This window comes from Aphidius gifuensis, linkage group LG4 (genome assembly GCF_014905175.1).
Source record: "Aphidius gifuensis isolate YNYX2018 linkage group LG4, ASM1490517v1, whole genome shotgun sequence".
NCBI classification, from domain to species: Eukaryota; Metazoa; Arthropoda; class Insecta; order Hymenoptera; family Braconidae; genus Aphidius; species Aphidius gifuensis.
This window is the reverse complement of record NC_057791.1, coordinates 16,412,778-16,438,538: the sequence shown is the minus strand read 5'-3', so window position 1 is coordinate 16,438,538 and position 25,761 is coordinate 16,412,778. Positions and strand designations below refer to the sequence as shown.

Here is a 25,761-nt window from a genome sequence, read left to right as displayed (position 1 = left end):
TTTTTTTTTTCTTGGCATGATTTTTTATTATTTTCACTTTCGTGATATTTTTCATTTTTTCATTATGATTATTCAATAGTTGACTGATGAAATTTTGTTAATTATTTATATTTTATTTTAGGATTATTTATTGTCTTTTCTGTTTTTATTTAAGGCGAAGCCCCTTCCTCCCCTAACTCCAAAAAATTAGTACATAAAAAAATTAACAAATTAAATTAACTTTTATTCAGTTTGCTAGAGCTGAGAATCATCATCATGAAAAGCTTTCTTGAAACAAAAGAAAAAATTAATAAATGACTTGAATATATAATATTTTTTTTTTTTTTCATTTATTCATCTTTTTAATTAGAGTTTATAAAAAATTTATTTACAAATTTATGTAATTTTTATTTAGTAAAAAAAATATTATTTTGATATTTTTCGATTCAATGAATTCCAACTGTTTGTATAATCAATTTTTAAATGACCATATTTTGTAAGACCAAATTTTGATACTGGTACAACTTCAACATAACAATCATCCTCATTTTTAAGTATTTTTTTTTTTAATGTAACATTTTTATCGACAAAGTCACGTCGATTGTTGCTCGACGTGTTGTGATAAATAATCTCACGTTTTTTAACAAGGTCACTGTAAAATAAAAATATTTATAAATACCATAATGTTTGATCATCAATTAATTATTTCACAATAAATACCTTGCAGTGACTTTTGCTCGTGATACTTTACGACGTTTTGGTACCTCCTTTATCCGTAAATCCTCGAATCTTTGATAATCGAGGTCTAAAAAACAATAAAAAAATACCAAAATTAAATAAACATCAATTTTCTAATTTAAATATCGCCCAAGGTTTAAACACTGTCTTGATTATTAATTTAAAACTTGGCAAACTATCAAATTAATAAATAAGAAAGTATATCTATTTGTTAAGAATTATTCAAGGTCATTATAAAAAAAAAAAAAAAATCGATAGACCGTAAAAACCATAAGAAAGTAGTTTGAATATATATCTCTATCAAAGAAAGTTAATTTACTTTGCATTTCTCTAAACAACCATATCTAATATCGCAATAACTGTAACAATAAAAATTTTATATTTCATTAAAAATATAAATTATATTTTCAATGAATAACAATATTACTGATGCAACACAAATCAGCAAAAAAAAAAAAATCCGGAAGTGAATTATTTTTCAATGATACGTGATGATAATTTTAATAAATATATAAAAATATTTTGCACAATACAAAACAGTTATACACCTGTGTTACATACAGTTATAATTTAAATATTAAATATTAATTTTAATATTATAAACAAGATTAAAAATATTATAAAAAAAATAATTTTTAATTTTTCACACGGAGAAAAACGGTAGTATGAATATCCGGTGATTTTACAATGCAATTATTTATTTATTTATTTTTTTTTCTATAAGATAACAAGGCACCTTGATTTGGCAAATTATATAAATTTTATTTAAACAATTATAACCGATCCCTGCTATTGTAATAATTTCACCTCTAAATATTTTATTTTGCATTTTTTAAATTGACTAATATTACTTACAACTTAAAAAACAATTTAAAATTTTATTTAATTAATATTAATTATTCAAAATTAATTAATAAAAATCTATCAACAATTTAATTATGATTCTATATTTTAGCTGATATATAAAGCAAGGTCATTAGAGTGAAATCGAGAGTTAAATTAAACTCAATGATTGAGTCTTATTATTTTAAAAAAAAAATTATTAAATGTCGTCTCAACTTTCACAATTAAATTTTAAATTGAAATATAAATAATAATTAAATATAATTTATAATTCAAAAAATGATTTATTGCTTGTGTTATTATTATTTTTTGATGTTGAGTCATTAATTTGATGCGGGAAAGTGAATGTTTTTTTTTTTTTTTACTAATGAGCTTGCACAATTTACCAATAAATTCATCATTACATAATTGTATAAAAAAAAAAATCAGTTTGTCACATGGATTTACGTTTTTTAATTGAATATTTATTAAATTTATTCACAAAAATTATACAGTTTATAACTGATTTATTTAATTTTTTATCATTGGTAATAAAAAATAAAAAAAATACAACTTTAATCATATATGGAAAATATTTGAAAGTCTGTGTAAATAGCTTTCTTGATTGTTCAAACGTTTTGTAAAAAAAAAAAAATGAACTACAATTGAAATAAACAGACCAAAAAAAAAATAATAAAAACCATTAATTAATTTTCTTTCGATTTGTTTCGATGAGTGATGTTATTTCTAACGATATTTTTTATCTCTTATTTTTCACTTTTAAAATGTATGTATATTTTTAATTACAATGTGCAATTGTGTGATAATTTAATATGATAAATTCAGATTATAAATTTTTGAAATGTAAAGATATTTTTCCGAGGATTCCGTTATCAAACGGTGCTTGAATAATCGCTCCATGTGCATGATAAATAATATGAATATTGCTCAAATAGTATTTATTAAAAATTGCTTGAGAAAAAAATTATAATAAATAAGTCACGAATGATTTATTAATATACTGCAAGTAAATTATTTGCTGATTAGAAAGGACGCGTGAAAACATTGACCCAGGCTTTAGACTTGAAATAATTGATGTTTTATTAAATAAACAATTATTGTGTCAAGTTCACAGGTGTTGTAATCATAACGACATTTTAATAACACCATTATTCTATATTATTATTTTATAAATTACATATTTTCTTCTTTTACAAGTAGATCAATGTTTTGCATTAAAAAAAAAATCAAGTAAAGTTGATTTTCTTTTAACAAACCATTTATGGAATTTTTTCTTTTATAAATTCTAATTTTGTTATATAAAAATTCTATTTATTGGTAACTGAATTTTCAATTTTCTTTTTACCTAAATATTGTGAAAATTTAATTTACTTTAGCATAAAATTACAACTGAAATATAACACCAATTTTAAAAATTTCCAGGACAAAAATAAACAATTATAAACAAAAAAAAAAAAATGAGAAAACTTGTGAATACAATCTGACAACGTGAGAATAATTAAATAACTTAATCGTCATTGAAAATGATGAAAAAAAAAAAATATCATAAACAGGAAGTAACTTCCTTTTACGCTCAGTAGATAATCATTCAAGCTGATCCGTCTTTGGTACATCTCTATTTATATTTTTTAAGAAAAAAAATCTTTCCAGAATAATGTCACAAACTTTCCCCATACTGTGAATATAATCTACTTAAGGGAAAAACAAAAATAAATATAAAAAAAATATATTAACAAATCCGGAAATGAAAAATTGCTAATTAATGATTTCAAGGAATTTTTATTTTCCAATAAGTCATTTGGTTTTTTAAATTTTCAGGGAAATGAAATTTTATTATCAAGCCACGCATCGGAGAATAATAGAGACCGATATAACATTATTTATAATAAATTATAAACAAAACTCAACGATGCAATCCACACATCACGCTCACAACAGGTGTTTTTTTTTTTCATATATATTTTTTTTTAAATATTTTAAAAAATAAATAAAACTTTCTACTTTGATAAATTGAATATTCGAGAAATTTTAATTATATTTTTTTATATCATCTTGTAAAATTTTTATCAAAATATCATCGTTTAATATATTGCACTATTAACCTGTTCATTGAATTAATATTTAAAAAAAAAAAAAATAGTAAACAACTTTCGTCATCGAAATAGCATGAATTTTTATTTCGAAATTCGTTCATTTATTAGGGCAATGTAACACGACAATAAATGACAAGATTCAAGTGTGTATATGTGTAGATTTATAAGTTGAAAAAAAAAAATATTTATATTGCAAAATAATACCGTGGGATGTATGGTCAAGGTGGGCTTCCTACAAAGCATTGAATAAATTTTTTTTTTATTTTTATTCTATTTTACTATTTTTTTTATATTGCGATGATGATGTACTGACTTTTATGGATTCTCAAAACGTGGGAAATATTTATATAATAATAAAATAATATTAGTAATATTTTTTTTATGAATTGACTTGCCGGAAAGTGGTTGATATAGCGGTGTATATTGTGAATTACGAATTTCTGAAATTGGTTGATAATGAGAATTTGGATTGACACTTTTTGATGAGCCAAAATAAATTTCATCAACTGATGCTGGAGCATGATAACCAGGTTCCCTATGGCTCGGCGCATACCTTAAAAAATTGAATGAAAAAAAAATATTATAATTAAGATAAAATGTCTTTAAAATATTTAAATTATTTACCAATATTCTGGTTCTATTTCACTCCTCCGATGTGAAATTTTACTATGTTTTTTTTTCGTTTGATATTGTGGAGCTGTTGCAACACTGTGTCTTCTTAAATAAGCATAATTTTCCAAATCCCAAGGATCAACATACTGTCGTCCACTACCAGTGTCACCTGAACTTTCTGATGATCTATGTGAACCAACAGAATTCCAATAAATCGACGATGCACCTGGCATTTTAATTTCACTCTTCAAAAAAAAAAAAAAGACAACTTAACGTAGGATAAACATTTTATGTCACATTACAATTTTGATTGTAATATAAAAATTAAATAAACAAAAAACTATAGCAATGTGAATATGTATTTTTAAATTAACAAATTCCTTTCTCTCCTGATCACGTTGATGTCTACAGGTACTCTGACATCAAGCAACTCACTTGGCACAAGTGAAACCGTACAATTTCACACTCCTTCATTTGAACACCCCACCTGTGTTTCATCAAATTATATTTGCTGATGTTATTACTCTGTTTGTTTACAAACAATTATATATATTTTTTTTTCTTTCATTACTGATGACGACAGGCTAATAAATAAAATAATTGAATTATTGATTTTTTTATTATTTTTTATTTTTTGATGACATTTTTGTTTTTTCTCTTCTTTTTTTCGATTCTATAACAAGTATGACCCACATTTTTTTTTTTTTACTTGACATACTTTTATAATAAATATATCATCGAGTAATTGTTTTACTTATTTATTATTATTTTTTTTTTTAATTTTTTCGTATATGTATAGACTATATATATGTATAAAAACATAATATTTACAGACATGGGAAAATTGTCACATATAATTCCTTATTATTTTATTTTTTTTATATAATTTTTTTCTTTATTTCAATTTTTTAAAACTGATGACGATAATAGGATTATTTTATAGTAAGTAGTTGTGGATTTTTTAAATAATTTTTTTTATTGTTAGTAAGCACAATTACGGCAACACTCACATGCACACTTTAATCACTTTTTTTTTTTTTTAAAACATATTTTCCTGATTTTAAAATTATTATTAATATTATTTTTTGCGTGCCTGAATGTTTTTTATTTATTTTTTATTTTTCTATACAACTCGTTAGTAATTTTTCTTTTTGAAAAACATCAAAATCATCAAGCATATTTTATTCAATGACTTGTCAATTTTTTATTTATTTTTCTTTATCATCATTGTACGTTACGATCAATATTATTTTTCACAATTTTTATTAATAATTTTAGTTCACAATATTCGTCGATCTTAATAATTAGTGACTATAATAGTTTTTATTTTTTTTAATGTATATTTTCCTCGGTTAAAGAGGAGTCTCGTCATACAGAGAAAGAGAGCTCATTGTGATGGATAATGCGCTTTTTCAAAGTCATGATTTTACCTCTTTTTTTTTTAAATCTTATCTTCTTTTTTTTTTTTATTTATTTATGGCATTTTTTTTTTTCTTTTTGCGTTAACAATATTGTCATATTGGAGTGTATTTTATGTTTATTATTTTATCAACAATGAGCTACTAAAATTACTACATTATTTTCTTTTAAATTGTAAGCCAAAAATGAACGTGCATAATATTTATAATTATTTTTTTGTTTATCTAAAAGTTATCATCAATTCTGAATAAAATAAAAAATAAATGGATATGTTAATATTATATAATAATATGATTATATCAATTATTAAAAATTTGACAATGCAAGTGATTTAAATTTTATAACTTTATGGCACACGTTTAGTATCAATCACTTTGTCAAATTTAAAAATACCAACTCTACGTCAATCACTTGCATGATTAAATAAAGTTTAAAATATTATTTTTTGTTTTTACAATCTTAGTTATAAATTTTAAAATGTTTTTTATCTTCAAGTATGTATGTTCCATTTGACAAAATTGTTACGCATTACCTTATAAAATTTGAATTTAAAAAAAAAAATGACAAAAAAGATATATATAAATATTAAATAATAGTAATAATAAGTCAAAAAAAAAGAAGAAAAAGAAGAATAATCATTTATCGCCCAGATTGACTGTAAGGCTTGATTTGGTATTATTTTTTTTTTTCGATACTAACTGCAATTAACTTATTTATTTACAAAACTAGTTTATGTCCATGAACTGCTCATACACAATCTCTCAACAATCAAAACTCTTTAAATTTTTCAAATCATTTAGTTTAATTTTTCAATTTTTTTTTTCTTTCAAATAATTATCTAGCTAATTTTTAAATATTCCAAACTGTCAACAGTTTAAAATTAGGCAAATAAAATGACTGTCAATTCCAAATATGAAAAATAAAATAATAAATATCAAGACAATTATTTAAATAATAATGAGTGTATGATTTTTCTTTTTTTTAATAAAAAACATTAGAATTAACAGTCTAATTTAAATTTTATAAACCGACTTTAAAAAAATCGTTTGGAAGCCAGTTATATTATCAAAATAATCATTTGATATTTGTTAATAATAAAAATATTAATAATCATTTTTGAAAATTTAAAAAAAAAAATAAAAAATAGCAACTAAAATTGAGAAATGAAATTTAAAAAAAAACATGTTTAACTGAATACTATTTTCTTTTTTTGTTTTTTTTTTTAATTTTTTTTTTTTTGTATTAAAATATGAAGTAACTATAATCAACAGAGGGCTCATTATAATGATTATTTGTTTATAATAATGATGGTAAATTTAATTAAACCTAAATGACAAGAGCCATGTCTTTTTTGTTTGGTAAATTAACTTTTTTTCCTTGCCAAAGACTATTGTGTATCGTGAATGCATCAATTGTCACTGTTAAATGTTTAGTATGTACTTGAGAAAAACATTTACCACCTGAATTATATCTGTAATTAAAAAAAAAATATTTAACATTAACAATTAATATTAAAATAATAGATAATAGATAATAATTTTTAAATATAAACTTACTTGAAAAATCTATCAAACATATTATCAAGTACTTGTTTTGGTCCAGTACCACATAGTTTTGTTATTTCTTCACCATCAGGACAATATGAATAAAGTGCTCTAAATTGACATCCAGCATCACGAAATAATATCAAAAAATGTTTACTTTCTGATCTAGCAATTTCATCAAGTACACGTCTTTTAGCATCTTTATTAACTGAACCAGGAAAAACACAATATTCAACAGCATTTAACATTATTCCACGATTTGATTTTGTCGTTGGTTGTTTATACAATCGAGGACCTGAATAAACAAAAAAAAACAATACATCAAATTAAAGTCCAAGCTTTTAATTAATATTAGTAAAAAAAATTATATATTTCTATGTACCATTGTAATCCATCATTGAACTAGCAGTACTACTAATATCACTGCTACCATCATCGAATTTTCTTTTCGACATAAGACCAGGTGGTAATGATCCAGGACCAGATGGTGATGGTAAATGTTTTGTGCTACCCATACCAGGACTTGGTGCTCTTCTTGGTGGTGTTGCACGACCCAAACCACTGTCTGTATCTGCTTTAACAATTTATAAATATAAAAAATCAATTAATTTAATATTAATTATTATTTAATTATTATTTAACCAAGGATTAACAAAATAATAATTAAATTAATAAACAAAAACAAACACAAAATTAAAAAATTAAACAGGAACCTTTTTCCCATTAAACGACTATAAATTTTTAACGATAATTGTTTAATTTTTATTAACCAATAACCATTTATATATTATGTTTTTTTAAAAATAAATTAAAGCTAATTTTATGTCTATTTGGTTAATTTATTAATTATCTATTTTAAATTCTATTAATTATTTAACCTGAAATACAATTTTATGGTGATTTTTTTTTTTTTGTTATATTAATTATATATACATGTGTGGGTGTAATGTGAAAACCATGAATACCAAGTGCTTGATAAAATTCAAAGAAAAAAAAAAAGCTCAACAAGTGTTAATTGAAAAATAATTTCAAAGTCTCATTTCAATTTTTGCAAAATTAAAAATAAATAATAATTCTATTTAAAAAATAATAAACATTTTTCAAAATTGAATTTTGAGACTTTGATAAAGTACTATAAAAATTTAATTAAAAAAAATTGTTTTGTGCTTACACTCAGCTTTTCACCATGCATCTCAAGTGTATTATTACAATATGAAAAAAAAATAGTAAAAAAAAAAAAAATAGATTGAACGCTCTATAATTAATGAAACCGTATGAAAACCACAAAAAATTAACAAGCTATACCCTCGAATGAATAAACAAAAAACAATTAAAACAAATAAAAAAAAAAAAACAATGACAAAAAAAAAAATAAATAAAACAATGATCAGGGAAAGACGAATTAAAATTCGTTTTTTTTTTTAGTTATTAAATTTTTTTTCCAAGCCATTTGTGTCTTTTTTTTTTTTGATTTTTTTTTTCTTACCACACAAATTCATCAACGAATTTGATTTTCTTCCTTTAAAGTTTTGGTAAGTCGGGTATTTTGTCCTGCCTCTAACCTGTTGCTGAGGCTCCTGTGAATCTGCAATATAATGCAACGTATTTTTCGTTGTTACATTACCCAAGCCTTTTTCAATAAACCACCGAATAATATTTCATTTAAATATTTTCAAATAATAATAATTAATTTTCCCTAATAAATTCAATCGAACGATTTTCATCACCGGGATATATTTATAAATGCAACAAACTACAATATAATAAAACAATATAAAAAAAACAATGAAGTTTTTGGTGCAGCTGGTGCATTTAAACTGCAAACTCAAATAATCTACTTAAAATAAATATTTAATTGTTTTTTTTGCTTTAATATTTAAGGTAACACACTGTATCGACACTCAGTATAAATAAATAAAATAAAAAACTGAAAAATAATGAGATTATTAAACATCAAACAATTAAACATACCTCTTGATGTTTTGTATGATCCACGTCGTCCAAGTTGTGTTGTACTACGATACGGGGAACAACCTCTACCATCATCTGGTGAATCTACTGAAGATACTAAAAACGTCAAAACTATTACAATGTGCATAGTAAATATAAAATATTTAATTACTTTGGAAATGAATTAATTAAACATGTAGAAAAATTAAACAAAAAGAATCATATAAATCATGCTAAAAATTAAAAAGAAAGAAAATAAAAAAAAAAAGATAAATAATGTGAGTGATTGAGTGCATGTGTATGTGCATACCCTTGAGACTGCCACCCCTGTAAAAGGGTCCACCACGTCGATCATCACTATGAGCAGATATAAGTGTATCCTGTGAGCCTCGAAAATAATCACGTTTCATCGTTGGTGATGTCAGCGACGCTACATTCAAGTGTATTAGTGCAAAATAATAATAAAATCGAAAACAATAAATAAATCAATTAATTATAAAAATTAAAAATTAAAAATAATAACAATTGTTGTAGTAAATTGTTTGTGATGTAAAAAAGAATTCGAAAAACAAAAAAAAAAAAATTGAATAAATTTATTTACATGGGAGAGATGTCCTTGATCTGATGAAGTAGATTTTTTTTTTGTTTAAATTTATCATGCAGAGTTAAAAAAATACCACAAACAGATTATTGATGATTTTTTTTTTTGTATTAATTTTACTCACCAGTACTGAGATTTGATGATGAACCTTTTTTTCCACGACTTGGTGTTAAAGTACCAGAGTCTAATTCAGAACTATGATCAACATGAATTGTTTTTGGTCTTTGACGAGCTGATACAGTCTTATTACGTAACTTTGGAGTTGGTTTTATGGCATTAAGAAGTTCTTTATCAATAACTTTGCCCTAAAATAAATGAAAAACAATTAAATAAAATTTATAAAATAAATTATATAAATATTAACTTACTTCACGTTCAGCTTCTTCAATAGCTTTTTTTAATTTATGTTGTTCTAATATAATAGCACGTCTTTGACGATCTTCTTCTTTTTTTCTAGCACGTTCTTCTTCTTTCATTTTTTCTTTATCTCTTCTTGCTTGTATTTCAGCTTCTTTTCTTTCTTTAAGTTCTTCTTGTTGTTGTCTACGTTGTAATGATAACATCATTATTTTTTCTTTTTTACGTTCCATTTCATCAATTGAATTTGGATCTAAATTTGATAATTGATTACCAATAACAAGACCAACACCAGATGTACGATTTTCATCATTTGTTGTTGTTGTTGTTGTTGCTGTTGTTCCTTCACGTTGTTGACGTTCTTTTATTATTTCTCTTTGTAATTCTCTATCACGCATATCTTGACGTTGTTGTTCACGTTCATCAGCTTGACGTTGACGTTCTCTTTCAAGATCTCTTTGTGCTTCAATATGTCGTTGTCTTTCAGCACTATTTATTGGTGGTGATTCTGGACGTCTTGTAAAATCTTCATTTTCAATAAATGATGATACAGTACGTTCTTTTTTAGGTGAACGTTTAACACGTAATGTTGGTTTTGGTTTTTTAGGTGTATCACTATCAAATGATATATAAAAACCTTTTTCATTTGTTTCATTTGTTTGATCAAGTGGTTTTATTTCAACTGGTGGTAATGGTGATACTGATTCACGTAATGTTCCACCATGTGGTTGAAATGAATTACGTGATATTGTTGGTGTTGTTGATGTTGGTTTTGTTGGTGATGGTATTCTATATGTTCTACTACCAGATGTTATATTAAGATGACGTATACCTTGTGATACAGCATCATCATCATTACCAATAAATGATATATTTTGTGGTTCCATATCATCAACTGGTGGTGCCGGTACTGATGTATGTATTTGTGCATTATTATGACGTTTATCAATTGTATTATCACATGTTATTGGTATATGATGTACTATACTTTGTTTTTTAACTTCTGGACTTTCATTTATCAATTGACTTATTCGATGTACCTAAAATAACATTTTAAAATTATTACTTTAAACATATTGCATCAATTTATCATTATAATATCAATAAAAAGAAAATATAAATATATATTTATAATTTACAAGGTCAACTAATTTTCAAAGCTATTAAAAATAGAAAAAAAAAAAAAAAAAGGTACTTGACACTCCTAGTTGTTGTTAATATTTATTTAAATAGTAAAAGACAAACCTCGTCAATGGATTTACGCAAACGACTAATCGTAGTCATTGAAAAAAACATATTTAAAAAAAATTAAATATATAGGTATGTTGTTTAAATTTGTATATGATTTATCACAACAACAATTGTTCAGTGGGTCGAGACCGTGTACAGTAGGTGTGCAAGAGTAAAATAACTATCCCTATTTTTTTTTAAAATAAAATATTATTTTATTTTGTCTGTTTGTGTGGGAAGACACTCACATGTTTGTCAACAATAATCTTTAAATGGTAAATTACATCATCAACCTGTTTTAAATGATGACTGTATGAGTAAGATTTTTTTATATTTCTCAATCCCCACCATTAAATAAATATAAGTTTATTTTTTCATATTTATTTTCTTAACCATAGCTTTATATATTTTTAAAATTTATATATTTTCTTTCAACACATTTAATTGATATAAATATATATATTTAAATAAACTTACAGCATTACGATGTTGAGGACTAGCAGATGTTGCAGTTGATTGATAAATATTACCAGATACTGGATAATTTTGTGAATGATGTATTTGATTATTTTGAAGACTATGTTCACCACCACTAACACCACCACCATTTAAATATCTTTGATCTTGAATATTATCATGAAGTACAAAACCTTTTTGTGGTGTTATTGGTGAACCCCAAGTTCTTGTATCTTGATAAATATTTCTTGGATCTTGTTGATAAACTGGTTGTGGTGCAAATCTTGGATCCATTGATTGTTGAAAATTAATTTGTGTCATATCATTATTTTGACTTGGTGGTCTTGCCCATGTTCTTCTTTGTATTTGTGCTGGTTGATCATGAAGATAAAATTGTCCTTGATGATTATCTGGTAATCTTTGTGTCATTGAATTAACTTGTGGTGGTAATGTATAATTTTGCATATGTTGTTGATTTAAACTTTGTATTTGTATTTGTTGTTGTAATTGTTGTTGCATTTGTTGTTGATGTTGTGTCATAATATGTTGTTGTTGTATTTGATTTTGTTGTGTTGCAAGACGTTTTATTTCAGCTTGCATATCACTCAAATAATTTCTATGGGTTATTGATTGATGATACTGTTCACGATCCATATTTTCAATGTCTGGTGTTCGACGAGTTTCAATAAATGGCACTGTACCATCTTGATCACGCCACTTGTTTTCAATGTCTCTAACATCTTCACCACTTTCCTAATTAATAAAATAAAAAATATATATTAATATTTCAAATTAATCATTTGAATTTAACATAAAATTTTTATAAATACACATAAAATTTTATTATAATTTATCAATTTTAGTTTTTGTTAATATTGATCTTGTCTTGATATTTAAATAGCCATTAGTTTTGTTACATTCTTTATTTAAATTATTATTTTTAATATTATTATCATCATTTATTATTATTGACAGATAAGTTGAATTCATTGACGATGTTGAACCATAAATTGATTCAATTGATTCTTGTGATTCAACTCTTATCAATTCATTTGAATTTTGATAATTATTTGTTGCTCCAAATGATATTGAATTTTTATTCTCAAATAAATTTAATGATTTACTTAAAAATTTAATTAATACATTTAATTTTTCAATTATTATGTCAAACATTTTATTTAATTTTCTAAATTGCCAAAAAGTATATGTTTATTTCTTTTTTTTTTTTTCTACCAAATATATTATCATCGTTGTTCTTTTTTTTTTTTTCTTAACCAACTTCTCTCGAGACACAAAAACAATGATAGACTATTTTCTAAATTTCATCATGATTTTAAATTAAAAATATTTGTCTAAAATATTTTTTACCTTTATTATTATTATTGCAATTATTTAGAGAATTTTTTTTTATAAATTAATTTGTCTTTTTGACAATTGAATTGACTTGTAAAAGATTCAAGATGATACTGTCACACGACATTTATCAATATTGTTTGATCAATATTATCTTGGATATATCTTGATAAATAAAAATACAATCTACATATATATATGTTTTTTTTTTTTATCTAGTTATTTATGTCAAAGATAACCATAACAACAATACCAACAAAAAAATTAATATAAAAAAAAATTAAGTACATAGCCATCACCAATAAAAATTAAATAAAAAAGCGACATGCATTTTAATTTGTTCAAAAAAAAAAAAAGGAAAGTATAAAAGAAAAAAAAATATAAAAAAATAAATAATATAACTCGTTGATGAATGGCCATGATGATTTTTCATGGGGGATAATTTGGTGGGTGGTTTTTGTTAATGAAAGGTTTCTTATCGTACCTTCAATGAGAAAGGACGTTGTGGTTTATCTTGAACAGTCTGTTGTGGATGAGTTAATGTTGAGTTAATACTTGAAGATTTATCAACACCACCACCACCACCACCACCACCAGAAGAGGACATTGGAGTAGGGGGAGCATGCTCCACGGGACTGTCACCGCCGGATGTTGATGATGAGGGTGATTTAACTTTACCCTGTAACCAGCCCAACCACCAACCAGTGCTGTCTTAACTACTAATGATTTTGTGACTATTTTTTTTTTGTCTTTTTTGTTTCAATATCACACAGCCAAGCTACTAATTAATTTTAATTAATTATTTTTTTAAAAACAAATCTGTCTAATATTTGTTTTAATTATTTTTCAAAAAAAAAAAAAAACAATAATCCCCTTATTTTTAATTTTAAAATAAAAATATAAATTATTAACATTTGGTATTAACAATAAACATGCATCCTTTACCAATTTAACAATAATAAAAATAAATAAATAAATAAATAAATTAAATAAAATTAAAAGTGCAATATTTATAAAAATAAAATTTATCATTTAATAATATTTTGTGCTATTTTAACATGCGCTAATAATAATAATATTAAAATAAAATTAATTCAAAAAATATTTTTAATTTATAAATAATAAAATTTACCTTAGTAACAGCTTGTAAAAATGCTGTTTTATGAACATCTTGTCGTATATTTGTTTTTTCAACAGCAGCTTTTCTTTTTTCATTTGCAATACGACGTTTTCTTTCTTCTAATTGTAATTTAATATCATTTGATTGTGATGGTTCAACACTACTACCACCATTTTCAACTTTTGTATTTTGTTCTAATTGTTGTGATTGTTGTGCATATTGTTGTTGCCATGTTGTTGTATTTGATAATGTTGCAAATGTTGTTTTTTTTTCATTATTACCAATACCATTACCATTACTTTGTTCATGTTTATTAATTGTAAAATTACTTTTATTTGCAATACTGTCATCTTTATTTCTTTCAACTAATTTAAAATTACTATTGTTATCAGTATTTTGTTTTCCATATGTTGCAAAACTAGCCATTTTTTTAACTTTATTATCATCATCAATGTCATCATTATTATTATCATCATTATCAATGGAATGTAATATATTTTTAATTGGTGTTGATGAATTATTAATATTTGTATTTGACATTTGTCGTCTTAGTCTAGGTGTTTTTGTTGGTTCATCATTACTATAACCATTATCAGCAAGTATATTTTGTACATCACTACCATAAACATCTTGCATCATTGTACGTATTGGTATTGTTGGTTCAATAGCAACACGTTTACCACTATGTACAACCATTTCTTTATCTGGATTTCTAATACAACCAAAATTTTGTAAATTATCTTGTGAACCACCAAAATTTTCAATTGTTAATTGTGAATCATCTGTAACACTATTACGTCTTGAACGTCTACCAGCATATGAACTTCTTCTTTGATCTTCCCAATTACTTGGTCTTCCAGCAGCTTCAAATTTTATTAATTTATCATCAGTCACTGAGCTCAATGTTGGTATACCTTTATTACGATGAATTACAAAATTTTCTTCAGATCCACCACGTCTAAACAAAAACGCAAAAAAATAAATACACATTTATAATTTATTTTTAATCAAGTTTAAATGATAATTTACAAACCTGTCATCATATGAATGACTCTCAGCAGTTTGATGTAAAGATTGAGATTTTCTAACAGATATTGGAGCTGACGTTTTTGCAACTGAAAAATATCAAACATATTTTATTAAAATAATCAATAAAAAGACTAATAAATTTTTTAAAAACCAATCAAATTTATGAGTAACTAAATTATTCAATTTTAACTATTGATGACTAATGATTAACCAGGATATGATAAAATCATAAAAAGCTAATGAAAAAAAAATAAAAAAAATCAACAAATACATTGCAAACAATATAAAATAATAAATCAACTTCAAGTGAAAGTAATTGGTGATATTGAAGAGAGTAAAAGTTTAAAGTGCAAGCGAAGAATAAAAAATATCATTCAAGCTGTGTAAACAAGCAGTGCTTTCAAATGTTAATATAAAAAAATAAAATAAAATAGTAATAATACTATTGAAAATAATAAAAACAAATACTAATTAATCTTTTTGATTAATTTGCATCAAGTTGATACTAACAACAACAACAGCAATAACAACAATAAAACTAAAATAATAATAAATGAAGAATATAAAAATATCAATGTTGATGAACTGATTGATAATAAAAATTGAAAAAAAATAAACAAAAAACTCTGTTGTATTGTGGAATGATGTTGTTTAACAACAACGTATACCTGTGAAGCCTGGAGCTGATACAGATAGGTTGCTTCTTAGATCAGGTATTGGTGTAATAGATTGTGGTAGACTTCTTTTATGTGCTACCCCGTGACTATTACGAGGACAAGCTGTTGAATTCACACCGTAACCATTAAACCGATGTAGTTTTTTTCACGAAAAATAAGAAGAATAAGAAGAATTGATAGAAGACAAATATAAATCATCAATATTTTTGCTTGTTTTTATCATATAAAAATACATCTAATTAAATTGTTTTTATTAATTTAAATTTAAGCTACTTTTTGTTTCTATTTCAAGGGATAATTATTTTATGTAATATTGAATTTATTATTTAAATTTATTTGTGTAAATGTAACACAATAAACAAAAAGTATATAATAAAAATAATAAAAAATAAAATCAATTAAAATTATATTTGTGAATTTAAATAAAATTTATTAAAAATTACTGACACATTGATAAGAAGCGTGATACTATTTTGACTGTGAGCAAAAAAAAATTTAATATAATTGCTTCAAGTCAAAATAGAACTTCATGAATAAATCAATAATAAAAATAACGCAAAGGAATAACGAACAATTGACTTTTTTTTTTTGTTTAAACACAGTGCGTTGCCTCCACCGATCATATTATTCCACCACCAATAAATAATCAAACTAATAATTACAAAGAAATACATGTCGGTGTTGACATACGCAAAGAATTTATAAACAAATTAATTTATATATTGTTTTTCTTTTTAATCATTGGAAAATTAATAAAATCAATTAAAATTATTTTACTTATCTCAATGAATTTACATACCATCAAGATATTGCATTGCTCTTTCACCACCAGGATAACGTACACATTTAACTGGATGAATTTCTAAGACATTATACATATCAGCCAAAAAAACAACTAAATTTTGTTTCATAGATCTGTAAAATAAATAAAAATAAAAATAAACACATGATTAAATAAATAATTGGTAATGTAATGCTTACCCTCTCATGTAGGTAACATCTTCTGGTTGCATATGAAATATTGAATATGGTAAACATCTCATACAAAAACTATGAACAAGTGATAAATTATGTAATGCATCAGCAACAGATGGTCTTTTAGATACTTTAATATTTTTCCAATTAAGTTCATTTGGACAATAAAATGCAATAACAGCAGCAAGACCAACACCATCACATAATGATTGAAAATCTTTAGTATCTGGTAATTCTGGTAATTTTTTATGTTCATCAATAATTGTATCATTATCATCATCATCATTATTTTGTTTAATTTTAATAATAAGTGCATTTGATGCATGACTTATCCATAATAATAAACCTTTTTCATGATCATTTGGTATATCAATATGAGCTTGTGGATTAAATCTTTTAATAGCAGCAACAACACGATCACTTGTTACAACTTCTTTAGCATATAATACCATAAGTCCTTCTATCACAGCCATATGTGCTGACATTTTTAATGGTGAATTTTGTATAAGTATTGTTTCAGTTAATGTTGTATTATTTGGATCAGATACATAAACACCTTTACGTGCAAGTGCTTGTAATATACCCCAATGATTTTGATTATGATAATTTGGATCTGAATATATATTTGCTAATGCTAAACAATATAGCTCAGCATTTGATAATGATTGAACTATTTGAGGCTTGAGATGTTCTTGGTCCTGTAATAAATAAAATCACATTAGCTGATTATTTACAAGTGGTACTTTAAAAGAATAAAATAAACATCTAGATTGTACTTGAAATGAAAATAAATTTAGAATTTATTGGAACAAAGCCAATTGTTCAAGTCTATTAGTAATTTTTTTTCATAGAAAATTAGTGATTTTATTTTTTATTTTGATACTAGTCAATTGATTTTAATGACAAAAAATAAAAGTAAATTTTTATTTTTCATTTTACTGATGGAAATTCGAAATTTACATCAGTAAAATTTCATGCTTCGTTAATTATTTTGCTGTTGGCTAAAAAATAAAAATTGCAAACGAAAATTTATCCAGAATTTATTGATGAAAATTGAAAAATATATGGATATAGGTCAAGAAAAAAATGAAGATGATGTTTATGATATTTATTGATTTTTTTTATTACCTCATGATCTCGATAATAAGGCTCATGGAGGTTGTCTGGTACTCGGTTGTTGAATGCTTTTGATAAAAGCCATTTTACGGAGGCACGTTGTTTCGCCTGTAAATAATATAAAATACAAAATATTAATTAAACAATTAGATAATCCATAAATCATAAAAATTGATCGACAAAAAAAAGAAGAAAAAAAAAACAAATTTCAATTGCTTTTACAGCTTGATAACAATTTGTATCTTTTATTTAATTTAATAGGATAATTTTAAGATGATTTTTATTCTTTTAAATTTATATTTTTTTATTTATTTCTTTGGTTACTTGTAATCGGGGTCAAAGACACACATTATAACCAGGACTGGTAAAGGGGGTCGCCACTCGTACGGAACAGGTATGTGATTATTTTATCGATTATTCGTTTATTTATTTTTTATTTATTTATTTATTTATTCAAAAGATGAAAAACATGATAGACAATATTTTTTAACTTTTACATCTAGCAAAAAAAAAATACCATCATCAAAACTTGATTTATTTTTTTGATAAAAAATAGTAAAACAAATTTATTATTCATTTTACTATTTAAAAAAAAAATTAATACACAAAAAAATATCAATAAATAATAGAAAAAAATAGCAATAAAATAAATTACAATATTGAAAAAATGTAAATAAATTTCTATTTATTGTTTTATATTATAAAAAATTGATGATAAATTATATTGAAAAGGTCATTAATCTTTATAATATTTAAAAAATCAATTTATATTTATTTATTATTTGAGAACTGATATATAAAAAATTGATATTAAAAATATATACTTGATATCTTGAAGATATAAATTTATATTTACAATGTGTTATATATATTTTTCTATAAAAAGACACAATGTCATCATGAAAAAGCAATTGGATATATTCATCGCGGAAGGGCGTTGTTGCAATATTAAATAACTAATATTATTTCATGATTATTTAGGGTCTGATATAATATTTAATAATCCAAAACACAAAAAAAATAAAATAAGATAAAAATAAAATATCATATCAAGAGAAAAATAATATTTCACAATTTTTCTTTACCTTGAGTTTTAAAAAAAATATTATAAAAATAATAATGTAAAGAAAAGGAAGTTGTTGTTTTATAGCTCGAGGTATGTTGTGTCTTGACGAGAGGGTTAAAGCATAAGGCAATCATTCAGGCATTACCATTTTTGGTAAATCAATTACTAAGAAAATTCAATGTACAATCATGATTAACGGATTTTTCATAGTAACATTAACTTAAAATGAAAGAAATAAATAAATCTTAATTTGTCAACAATGAAATTATTGTTTATAATTTATTAATTTAATTTTATATACGTATATTTAATAATAATCATTAAAATTTAATATTTTTAAATGTCTTTTATACAAATGTGGCAATACAAGTTTTCACTAAAAGTATTTAGTTCTAATTTTTTTTTTCTACTATGTATTTCCATAAAACAACTTTAGAAAAAAAAAAAACACAAACGTACAAGGGATCTATGGTTCTATGATGCGTGTAATTTTTAATTCTGATCATTGGATACGAAAGTTATTGAAAAAAAAGTGAAGAAATCTACCGGTATTGAAATTTATAAAAAAAAAAAAAAAAAGGAAATATATATTCATTCACAACGCGTGTCTCTAGTTGAAGAAAAATATAAAATCGATGATGGTAACCTTCGTGTGAGTCACTGACCTTGCTAAATATAATTTATAATAAAAAACTGTCACCAACAACGAAAAAAATAAATAAATAAATAAAGAGATGTGTTTTAATATTGTTAATTAATTTTTATTAAATAATGATTTTTAAAAATGGAAATAATACTTTGATGAATGAAATAACTGGAAATTTTTTTTCATGAGATATTCATGATGTTGAAGATTCAACTTGTCTCGGTTGTTGAGCCCGTTAACACTGTTGTATATATTTTAAAAAATTTTATTTAATAGAAAATAAAGTTCAGTAATAATTGAATTATTTGAAAAATTAATTTAAAATGTGCATAGAATATAGATTTAAATATTTTACCGTATAAAATTAAACGAGAAAAAAAAAGTATATATATATTTTTTCTAACCGGAAGTTTGATATTTAATTTTATTAAAATAATAATTTATCAAAATTATTGTTAATAAATAAAAAATATTAAAAGAAAATGCAAGCTTTAATATACCGGTTAAACAGGTACCATGTAAATACCTGGAAAAACTGGATCCAGGTCTAGGTCAATAAAATAAAAAAAACATCTTTGAGCACATTTAAAATGTATGGTATTTTTAGTTCAACTTTTTGTTTATGTTAAGTTAATTTTACAAGATAATAATGATAAAGAAAAATCATTATAGCTCACCAAAATAAGCTTGAGTATCCAAATCATCCGTTCAACACTTTAATAAACACTTATCTAAAAAAATGATAAATATATCCATGATATTTTTACGACAACATGTTCAACCGACAAACAAAGACGAGCCTTTGAGTTAACAATGTTCACTTGAAGACTGAGCAATGAAATATCATTTTAAAAAAAAGTTTTTTAAAAAAAGAGAATTGTGCTTGAAGAAGAACTCGCACTGTTTCGTATGTGGATCATCGTCATCATGCATCGATGATCATCTGTTAACTGTTTTGTTGTTAAACATTAAAATGATTTATTAAAAATACAAATTATTTAAAAATATCAATAGTTTATCAATAAAATCAATAACAAATAAATTTATTAAAAATTAAATTTTTTTTTTTAAAATACTTCAAGTGAAAGTGGACCATGATGATGAAATTATCTGATAATTATAAACGAAAAATATATTTAATAAATAGTTGTGTAAAAGGTCAATTAATATTTAAAATTTATTTGATTAAAATTATGTAAAATTATTTACGAAATATTAATTTAAATAACAGTGTTGTTTTTTTAATTTTTACATTATGTTTTATTTTTATTTTCACACACGATTTACAATAATTTTATATGATTTTTTTAAATAAAAAAATCATGTAAAATTACTAATCCATGACTGCAAACGATAATTAATCAGATTTAATTTTAAATTAAACTTTAATTGTCAGAAGAAAAATAATAATTGCTAACTGTAAAGAAAAAAGAAAAAAAATCAAAATCAATATAATGATGGGTAAATGCCAAAAGTCGTGAACTAATTTCTTTTTTTTTTTTGTTACGAGGAAGAGGAAAGGCTTGGTCTGATGATGCTGGTGCTAGACTAGCACATAACAACTATTTTTATACCAAAAAAAAAATAAAGAAAATAAAATTCCAAGTTTACTTTCTGTCAGACAATTGATTTGCCTCAATTTAAATACAAAATTTTATATTCAACAACTAAAATTACATCATAGTTATTAACAATAATGATTTTTCTCATAAAAAAAAGATAAATGAATAGACACAAGGTAACATGTGAAAAAGAAAAAAGGTAATTTGACAAATGATTAAAAAAAAAATATATTAAACAAATTGTTTATTTATTTTTTAATCAAATATTTATTAAACAAATTGTTTATTTATTTAAAAATTTTTAATATCAAGAAGACAGATTTTACTGTTTTGAAAAATAATTTTTTAAATATAAAGAACAGACAGAATGGAAGACAACAATCATTTGCCATAATGTTTATATAGAAATGAAAAAACAAATTAAATATCACAATTTTTATAAAATATGAAATATAGAAATAAAAAATATTTATAATAATATTTGTTTTTCTCATTGATTTAAAATGAATTAAAAACAAATATTGAAATATTCTAAATTGATTTATTGAATATTAAAATATTGAAATTATAAATGAATTTTAAATTTTTAAAAATAAATAATATTGAAATTGTAAAACTTTTCTAGACAGTTACTATTTAAAACAACATGGTTTAGACTTACTCCTAACCTTTGTTTCTATTTTCCACAACATATACTAATGACTTATTATTTATTAATTTTTTAAATTCTACACTCCTTAATAATTTAACAAATATGCTGACTTTACTAAAAAAAAAAATATACTAAAATTCCAAGTAATTATTTAATCAGTCATAACAATTGTAATCTTTTATTATTATTTAAAAAAATGATGAACTAATTGACCGGAATAAGCTTAAACTAACACTTAAAGTGCCTCTTAAACTCAAGTATTTATAAAAACCTCTTTAAATACAATATAAAAAAAAACAGGAATCTTTTATTGAGAGAAAAAATATAAACTAAATATCGAAAGTTTAAATTTTCTTTCAACTATTTTTTAAACATGTTATCACTTTTAATATAAAATAATATTGAAAGTGACTTTACGAGGATCAGCACCTTGACATTCCAAGACATTTCCATTCTTGGTAATATCAAGTTTTAAAATAAATTAAAAATTCATTATTAATTTTCATTTTTTTTCAAATAAAATCATCAACAAATTAATCCAGTTAATTTGATGATTCTACTAGTTTTTCTTGATAATATTCATAAGCAAAAATTACCCATAAATATAAAATTTAATTTTTTTTTCATATTTAAATATTTTGATAAGTATAATTCGATTATAATTTTATCCTTGTATTAATTAATAGCATAAATGTGGGTTTATAAAAAAAAATAAAACTCACATATATTGTTGTGACGGAAGCATTTCTAAACATATTCCGGATATCGTCAATGTCTGGCTCACAGGACGACTTTGGTGCTGTCGTCCTCGGAGCCAGCATGACCTCACTCGCCATATAAATTTTTTAATAAATAATTTAATAATAAATAAATTTGCAAATATATCAATTAATATATTCATCACAATTATTGTAACACATATTAAACTGTTGTATATCCAAAATAACTTTGCACATTAAAAACAACAACAACAACACACACGAAATAATAGAAAATAAATTTTTTAAATAATAAAAATATATGAATAAATTAATTAATTAATGTTAAATAAAGTTTTTAATTTATTAATTTATTATTAATTAACGTATGAAATTTTTGTAGCGATACAATATGTAAGAATGAAGAAAATCAACTGACAATGTTATGCAGTTTCTCGTTACACTGAAGTTGTTTGAGAGTGTAAAATAATACATATCTTAAACAGAGATGTAAAATTCATTATGGATATGTACTAAGTGAGAGAATGTTATGTTACTTTTAAGAAGGGATATTGTAAGCAATGTGATCGTGTCAGTCGGGCCTTGATACCCAAACAAACAACACACAGTGTTTCTTATTTTTTATATTGTTTTATAACAACCTCCAGCAAAATAATGCGTGGGAATTGTTTTTTTTTTTTTTTTTTTTAAATAAATATTTGTCTCATTTATTTGGTGAATTTAACTATATTAAAAGCAATTTTTTTTAACTTTAAATAAATTAATTTTCAATTGGTTTAATGAGCAAAAAAAAAAAGCAGCTAACAAATGTGATAATTTTTGTTTTCTAAATATGGAATTGTAAAATTAAAAAATCATTGCAATTATTATTATATTTTTTTTTCGTTTTTAAATGGATTTAAGTTGTACTTTTTTTTTTTTTTGCAATATTATTTTAATAAAATTGAGGAGAGACATCATTCGATTACAAATTTTCACGCCTACATAAAAATTACCTGTAAACCTGAATTTGTATGATACTTTCGCTTTTACCACCCACTTTTAAAAATTAACAAAAAAAAAAAAATAATAATTTTCTTGTTGTTTATGTTAAATGAAAATTCATAATACAAATAATAATTTTCTTTTTGATAAATCAATGACAAGTGTGCTAACAATTAAATAAAGTAGAAAAAAAAAAAAAAACTCTCTGTTTAATTTAGACACTTTACGTAATCACAATTTAAAAATAAATAAAACAAATAAATTATTTAAACAATTTCTTTTGAATAAATTTAATTGTTAATATTTTAATAAGCCTCAAAAAAAATGTATATCAAAATGATCTTTAATAATTTTTCTTTTAAATGTAGACCACTTAAAAGACGAAAAAATGAAAAGAAAAAAATTAAGAAAATATTTATTAAACACACCCAAGTAATTTGAATATTATTTATCGATGCATCGAATCATCAGTAAATAAATAACCTTGCCCACAGGAAGTGGTATACCATATACGTCCTCGCGATCAAAATAAATAAAAAAAAAATTATTAAATTAAATAGTAATAAAAAAAAAAAAAATGACCAACAATAACTTTGAAGTTGGTTATAAAACTTGATCATGATTTATGAATAACATTGTTATAATAAAATAAAAATAAATAAAAATTAAATCAACTAACCTGACGTGTTTCATTGGCATCAGTTGCTGATTGTTTCGAATCCCTTCGTCTGTCATCTCCCATGTTACGATCCATTGAATCGAAAACATGGACAGCCAGATTGGTATGATCTTGTGTCAAATTATTAATATCTCTATCCTCGTTATAATAATTATTAACAAATGATAATTTATTTATATTATCAACACAATTATTATCAACTTGTTCAAGTGTCTTCGTCGACGATCTTGATTTCGCGACGAAGAGACGCGATATAGTACTCCACATTCACAATTAAACCATAAATTGTTCTATTACTTTTTATCGAAATATATTGAGCCACTTGTTATGACTCTTGATAAATCATCAGCTTTGTCACATAAACATTTTTAAAATCTGTAAAATACATAAAAACAAAATTATTATTTATAAACAGTAGTATGATTGTTGTTAAATTTATTAATTTAATATTTATCATATTATTTAAAGCATGTTTAAACATAAAATATTATTGGCTTTTTTTTCGATTTAAAGCACTTTCAAATGTGATGCAACAGAATTATTTAAATTAACATCTTGAATTGGTGTTTTATATATTTTATAATTAAATTATAAATATTATATTTATATTTATTATTTATAATAAAACATGTGAAGCTGGATAAAACAGATTTAACATTGCACCTCTATCGATTTTCTGGCCAAACGGAAAGTGGCACGATTCTCTGCTGTTCGCATTGCTGAGAGAAATCAGGGTGAGGTCCATAAAATCATCTTGGCCTCTATTTAATTATCAAAATGACAATATTAATATTTGCCAATTAATTAACAATATCTAAGAATTAAATTATTTATTAATTTTAAGTCACACAAGCAATGGGCGTACCTGTTTTTTTTATTATTTTTTTTTTCGTTCCAACACTTTCTTGAAATTATAAGTGTGTTATTGTATATCTGACAATAATTGAATGTAAAAAAATAAAACAATTAAAACCTGGCACTTGTTGATTAATTAATTAGTATTAATAAATTATTTATTTTGATGATTGTTAATATTTATTAACATGTCAAATGTATTATTATTATGAAAATAAAAACACCACTTATTATTTTCATCAATAATATGATTTTTCTTTTTTTTTTTTTTTTTTTCCACAAACACTTAACAAACACCAAAACAATAGACAATATTTTTGATAATATTTATACTTTTTAATTTTGTTATTTGTTGATGAATAATTTGTCGACACGTTTAGCCGGTTTAGATAATTTAAATATTATTAATAATTATAAATTTTGAGCTGTCTTTGTCAAAAGAATAATCACTAAGTTGCTGAAAACTCCATGACCGCGGCACATTCGCCGACCATTGTAAAAAAAGG

The 25,761-nt window shown here is 23.5% G+C and overlaps 2 protein-coding genes across 16 annotated transcripts; both read right to left on the bottom strand.

Annotated features, from left to right (window-relative positions):
• LOC122855286 lies at positions 1-4,978 on the bottom strand. The gene is made up of 4 exons (XM_044156533.1): positions 4,278-4,978; positions 4,049-4,206; positions 700-784; positions 1-631 (listed from the first exon to the last, which is right to left on the bottom strand). The coding sequence occupies exons 1-4, from the start codon at positions 4,496-4,498 to the stop codon at positions 406-408; spliced, it is 690 nt and encodes a 229-aa protein (XP_044012468.1). The 5' UTR covers positions 4,499-4,978; the 3' UTR covers positions 1-405.
• Positions 4,979-5,660: 682 nt separating this feature from the next.
• LOC122855285 (patronin) lies at positions 5,661-25,750 on the bottom strand. 15 transcript variants are annotated; one of them, XM_044156528.1, is made up of 19 exons: positions 25,266-25,750; positions 25,064-25,161; positions 24,401-24,775; positions 18,105-18,200; positions 16,983-17,674; positions 16,801-16,916; positions 15,993-16,103; positions 15,329-15,410; positions 14,308-15,253; positions 13,660-13,854; positions 11,844-12,575; positions 10,148-11,176; positions 9,904-10,084; positions 9,489-9,608; positions 9,200-9,295; positions 8,715-8,813; positions 7,611-7,802; positions 7,241-7,523; positions 5,661-7,155 (listed from the first exon to the last, which is right to left on the bottom strand). In XM_044156528.1, exons 3-19 carry the CDS (start codon positions 24,665-24,667, stop codon positions 7,011-7,013), a joined length of 5,382 nt encoding a protein of 1,793 aa, XP_044012463.1. In that variant the 5' UTR covers positions 24,668-24,775; positions 25,064-25,161; positions 25,266-25,750; the 3' UTR covers positions 5,661-7,010. The 15 variants fall into 15 exon arrangements, with proteins under 15 accessions (XP_044012463.1, XP_044012453.1, XP_044012454.1 ...); XM_044156518.1 differs by having other exon boundaries at positions 7,611-7,799; positions 25,266-25,740; XM_044156519.1 differs by lacking the exon at positions 8,715-8,813 and having other exon boundaries at positions 25,266-25,740.
• Positions 25,751-25,761: the final 11 nt, after the last annotated feature.